We start from the raw sequence: 5,821 nt of genomic DNA, 5'->3' as shown, positions 1-5,821 counted from the left end.
GACTATGTTCCAGCTAACCCTCCTTAGTGAATCAGTTGGTTGTCTCCATGACCATCAGTCTTGCTTCAGAGCAGCCAGAGGCATTCAAACTGCACTCCTGAACACCCAAGATCTGCTCTCTAATCTTAACTCAAGCTCTCCCTCTGTCTTCATTTTCCTCTACCTTTCATCTGCATTTGACACGAAAAACAACCACAACATCCTGATTACTCATCTCTGCAAGACCCTTAGCATCACAGATAAGGCTCTGGTGTGACTGACATCCTTCCTCCTAGACTGACCGTTCCAAGTTCAGCTTGGGTCCTTTCTCTCCACCACCTCTCTCTCCACATATGGTGTTCCTCAGGGCTCTATCATCTCCCCCTGGCTCTTCAATTTCTTTCTGGCCCCTTTGGTCCTCCTAATCTCTACCTTTCCCTCTAACGTTCAGTTTTATGCAGATGACACAAAGCTTTTTTATCAGGCTACCCTCGGCCTCCTCCTTGCTCATCCCCAACAGTCTATCCCCTGTTCAGGCATGGGGCTCCTCTTGCGATCTCTGCCTTAATTCCAGTAAGACAGAGAGCCTTCTCATTGGGTCCCTTGCTCCCACTCTTCCTCTCTCACTCTGGTTGCCTTCCTTGGGCCCTCTTGTGAGGCAAAAAACCTTGGGGTCATCTTCGACTCCACTCTCTCCTTCTCTCCTCACATTACAGACCTTGCAAAGAAGGCATGTTTCCAACTGTTCCTCCTCAGAGGTATTCTCCCTTTTCTCACCTTCCTCCAGAAGCTCACTGTCTCCAGAGCCCTGGTTCTCTCTAGGCTGGACTACTGCAACAGCTCATTCTCAATCTCCCTTTCTCTACTCTTCACCTGATTTAAGTCATCCAGAACAGGACTGCAAGACTTATATTTGTCCTCAAGCCCAGTGACTGCATGCCTCTGGCCCAGAAATCTCTCCACTGGCTCCTGGTTGCTGCTAGGATCAAGTTTTGGACCCTCTGCATTGTCCACAAGGCTTTCTAGGGCCGTGGCCCTCACTACCTTCAACTCTCTCTTCCTAAGTACCTTCCTCCTAGAGCCCTTCGCTCTTCTACTTCTAACTCTCTGTGGGTGAGTCACTTCTCTAAGCAGAGAATGGGGGTTACAGCTCTCTCCTCTGCAGGAGCCTCCCTCTGGAATGGTCTCCCTGCTTCTCTCTGCTGTGAGTCGGATCTCCTTACATTCCAGAAGCTCCTCAAGGCCTCCCTTTAATACTTTTCTTTTTCACTCCCTCTCCCCTGCTAAACTTCCATTGCTCCTGCTCCGTCTGCTGCCTGGCTGCTCAGTGTCCCCTGAGTCCTACAGGACCCCAGCCCCCCCCCCGACCAGTCCTACTGCACTTTCCGCGTGGCTCAACTTGCACTGCCGCCTGGCTAACCTTGCACTACTGGGCTGGAATTGCCCCCTGTAGTCCCAGCCTTCCTTTCACTTAATTCAGGGCCTTGCTGCTCTGGTTGCACCTCTCCCTGTACTCCTCCAACCCCTGCACTTCTTGTTGCATACTTGCACAATCTCAATGACACAAGGCCTAGTAAGATCGTTGTCTTGTCCTCCCTTTTTTCCCCCTCCCTTGTCTTGTTGCACCTTGAAACAGGCGCATAATAAATAACCAATCAATCAATCATGAGAAAATGAAAACATATTCCAGCATTGTGTTTGATGCCAGTTGTCCTAGAAAATGAGTCCCAGGGAAAGGTTAACACAGTTGTGATGTACATGGGTGACTTGACACACTTATCCGGTTCCGTTTGCAGCTCCATACATGGAGTGGGACTGTGAAACCAGTACACGTCACTGGGTGCGACCTCTGGCATGGAGTGCCAACTAGAACCAAATGTAAATCCTTCAGTAGTAATGAAAAATACACAGCGCGCGTGTCTACTCTCAGTGCAAGGATGTTTGAAAGGTGCGACCCAAACTCACTGGTGAACGCTGAAGATGGAAAATGGAATAAGTGGGCCACCATGACAATATTGCCTGATCCCAACATGGCTGGCAGGCCTTTTCGTAATCCAATACACCAGGGACTGTTGAAAGTGTTGATTCTAAACAGTAAAAGACGCCAAGCAACTAAGATCAAGGTCAATTAAAGGCCAGACACAGGGGAAGAGGTGAGTCTACAAGCAAAGAACCCACCAGCAGCACATCTACTAATGGACAAGAAGCCACAAGCCTACTACACCTGTTAAAGTGCATCCGGTAGCACAAGATGGTATTGGTGACGAGAAGTTAAGCCGCCAACGTTCTACAGCAATTACAGAATAAGGCAGCATGGCACATCTTTTTTATTTACCTCATTTCATTACATGTTTCTGATCAGTTGCGGATGTTTCCAAAGGCATTTGAAACACAGATCAATTAAAAAGATAACTCAGAACAAAAACATAAAAATTAGTAATACAATGCATACAAAATTTAAAAAGACAAAGACATGGACTATATATTTATTTGTAAAAAGTGCTGCTAAGGAGGACAACAATGTTTAAAATGTATTTGAAAGAGAAGAAGGGTGTGTGCAGGGAAGATAGAATCCAGCAACCCATTCCAAATACAAGGAATGCCTTCAGAGAAACCTGCAGAGAAAGTGCCATAGATGCAGAAGGGAATGCCGGCAGAGAAACCTGCAGAGAAAGTGCCATAGATGTAGAAGGGAATGCCTGCAGAGAAACCTGCAGAGAAAGTGCCATACATGCAGAAGGGAATGCCTGCAGAGAAACCTGCACAGAAAGTGCCATACATACAGCAGGGAATGCCTACAGAGAAACCTGCAGAGAAACCTGCAGAGAAAGAGCCATACATGCAGCAGGGAATGCCTGCAGAGAAACCGCAGAGAAACCTGCAGAGAAAGTGCCATACATGCAGAAGGGAATGCCTGCAGAGAAACCTGCAGAGAAAGGGCCATATATGCCGAAGGGAATGCTTGCAGAGAAGCCTGCAGAGAAAGTGCCATATATGCAGAAGGGAATGCCTGCAGAGAAACCTGCAGAGAAAGTGCCATACATGTAGAAGGGAATGCCTGCAGAGAAACCTGCAGAGAAAGTGCCATACATGCAGAAGGGAATGCCTGCAGAGAAACCTGCAGAGAAAGTGCCATACATGCAGCAGGGAATGCCTACAGAGAAACCTGCAGAGAAACCTGCAGAGAAAGTGCCATACATGCAGCAGGGAATGCCTGCAGAGAAACCTGCAGAGAAAGTGCCATACATGCAGAAGGGAATACCTGCAGAGATACATGCAGAGAAAGTGCCATAGATGCAGAAGGGAATGTTTGCAGAGAAGCCTGCAGAGAAAGTGCCACATATGCAGAAGGGAATGCCTGCAGAGAAACCTGCAGAGAACGTGCCATGCATGCAGAAGGGAATGCCTGCAGAGAAACCTGCAGAGAAAGTGCCATATATGCAGAAGGGAATGCCTGCAGAGAAACCTGCAGAGAAAGTGCCATACATGCAGAAGGGAATGCCTGCAGAGAAACCTGGAAAGCAAGCGCCATACATGCAGCAGGAAATGCCTGCAGAGAAACCTGCAGAGAAAGTGGCATGCATGCAGAAGGGAATGCCTGCAGAGAAACCTGCAGAGAAACCTGTAGAGAAAATGTCATACATGCAGAAGGGAATGCCTGCAGAGAAACCTGCAGAGAAAGTGCCATACATGCAGCAGGGAATGCCTGCAGAGAAACCTGCAGAGAAAGTGCCATACATGCAGAAGGGAATACCTGCAGAGAAACCTGTTGAGAAAGTGCCATAGATGCAGAAGGGAATGCTTGCAGAGAAGCCTGCAGAGAAAGTGCCATATATGCAGAAGGGAATGCCTGCAGAGAGACCTGCAGAGAAAGTGCCATGCATGCAGAAGGGAATGCCTGCAGAGAAACCTGCAGAGAAAGGGCCATATATGCCGAAGGGAATGCCTGCACAGAAACCTGCAGAGAAAGTGCCATACATGGAGAAGGGAATGCCTGCAGAGAAACCTGCAGAGAACGTGCCATATATGGAGAAGGGACTGCCTGCAGAGAAACCTGCAGAGAAAGTGCCATGCATGCAGAAGGGAATTCCTGCAGAGAAACCTGCAGAGAAAGTGCCATATATGCTGAAGGGAATGCCTGCAGAGAAACCTGCAGAGAAAGTGCCATACATGCAGAAGGGAATGCCTGCAGAGAAACCTGGAAAGCAAGCGCCATACATGCAGCAGGAAATGCCTGCAGAGAAACCTGCAGAGAAAGTGCCATGCATGCAGAAGGGAATGTCTGCAGAGAAACCTGCAGAGAAACATGCAGAGAAAATGCCATACATGCAGAAGGGAATGCCTGCAGAGAAACCTGCAGAGAAAGTGCCATACATGCAGAACGGATTGCCTGCAGAGAAACCTGTAGAGAAAGTGCCATACATGCAGAAGGGAATGCCTGCAGAGAAACCTGGAGAGAAACCTGCAGAGAAAGTGCCATACATACAGCAGGGAATGCCTACAGAGAAACCTGCAGAGAAACCTGCAGAGAAAGAGCCATGCATGCAGAAGGGAATGCCTGTAGAGAAACCTGCAGAGAAAGTGCCATGTATGCAGAAGGGAATGCCTGCAGAGAAACCTGCAGAGAACGTGCCATAGATGCAGAAGGGAATGCCTGCAGAGAAACCTGGAAAGCAAGCGCCATACATGCAGCAGGAAATGCCTGCAGAGAAACCTGCAGAGAAAGTGCCATGCATGCAGAAGGGAATGCCTGCAGAAAAACCTGCAGAGAAAGTGCCATACATGCAGAAGGGAATGCCTGCAGAGAAACCTGCAGAGAAAGTGCCATACATGCAGAAGGGAATGCCTGCAGAGAAACCTGCAGAGAAAGTGCCATACATGCAGCAGGGAATGCCTACAGAGAAACCTGGAGAGAAACCTGCAGAGAAAGTGCCAAACATGCAGCAGGGAATGCCTGCAGAAAAACCTGCAGAGAAAGTGCCATACATGCAGAAGGGAATACCTGCAGAGAAACCTGCAGAGAACGCGCCATGCATGCAGAAGGGAATGCCTGCAGAGAAACCTGCAGAGAAAGTGCCATATATGCAGAATGGAATGCCTGCAGAGAAACCTGCAGAGAACGTGCCATGCATGCAGAAGGGAATGCCTGCAGAGAAACCTGCAGAGAAAGTGCCATATATGCCGAAGGGAATGCCTGCAGAGAAACCTGCAGAGAAAGTGCCATACATGCAGAAGGGAATGCCTGCAGAGAAAACTGGAAAGCAAGCGCCATACATGCAGCAGGAAATGCCTGCACAGAAACCTGCAGAGAAAGTGCCATGCATGCAGAAGGGAATGCCTGCAGAGAAACCTGCAGAGAAACCTGCAGAGAAAGTGCCATACATGCAGAAGGGAATGCCTGCAGAGAAACCTGGAAAGCAAGCGCCATACATGCAGAAGGGAATGCCTGCAGAGAAACCTGCAGAGAAAGTGCCATGCATGCAGAAGGGAATGCCTGCAGAGAAATCTGCAGAGAAAGGGCCATATATGCCGAAGGGAATGCCGGCAGAGAAACCTGTAGAGAAAGTGCCATACATGGAGAAGGGAATGCCTGCAGAGAAACCTGCAGAGAAAGTGCCATAGATGCAGAAGGGAATGCTTGCAGAGAAGCCTGCAGAGAAAGTGCCATATATGCAGAAGGGAATGCCTGCAGAGAAACCTGCAGAGAATGTGCCATGCATGCAGAAGGGAATGCCTGCAGAGAAACCTGCAGAGAAAGTGCCATATATGCCAAAGGGAATGCCTGCAGAGAAACCTGCAGAGAAAGTGCCATACATGCAGAAGGGAATGCCTGCAGAGAAAC

General features: G+C 48.8%; 2 protein-coding genes across 2 annotated transcripts; both read left to right on the top strand.

The window, feature by feature from the left end:
- Positions 1-3,765: 3,765 nt before the first annotated feature.
- On the top strand, positions 3,766-4,617 carry LOC138514752 (fibrous sheath CABYR-binding protein-like). The gene has a single exon (XM_069630136.1). The coding sequence runs from the start codon at positions 3,766-3,768 to the stop codon at positions 4,615-4,617; it is 852 nt and encodes a 283-aa protein (XP_069486237.1).
- Positions 4,618-4,809: 192 nt separating this feature from the next.
- LOC138514751 (fibrous sheath CABYR-binding protein-like) lies at positions 4,810-5,601 on the top strand. Its single transcript, XM_069630135.1, has one exon. It carries the CDS (start codon positions 4,810-4,812, stop codon positions 5,599-5,601), a length of 792 nt encoding a protein of 263 aa, XP_069486236.1.
- The last annotated feature ends 220 nt before the right edge of the window (positions 5,602-5,821 follow it).

This window comes from Ambystoma mexicanum, chromosome 12, assembly GCF_040938575.1.
Source record: "Ambystoma mexicanum isolate Mex_15411 chromosome 12, UKY_AmexF1_1, whole genome shotgun sequence".
NCBI lineage: Eukaryota > Metazoa > Chordata > Amphibia > Caudata > Ambystomatidae > Ambystoma > Ambystoma mexicanum.
Note: the sequence above shows the minus strand (reverse complement) of the source record. Positions and strands in the feature narration are given on the sequence as shown.

Coding starts and splice junctions, on each gene's coding strand:
- LOC138514752 (XM_069630136.1), top strand. CDS start 3,766: ATGCAGAAGGGAATGCTTGCAGAGAAGCCTGCAGAGAAAGTGCCATAT.
- LOC138514751 (XM_069630135.1), top strand. CDS start 4,810: ATGCAGAAGGGAATGCCTGCAGAGAAACCTGCAGAGAAAGTGCCATAC.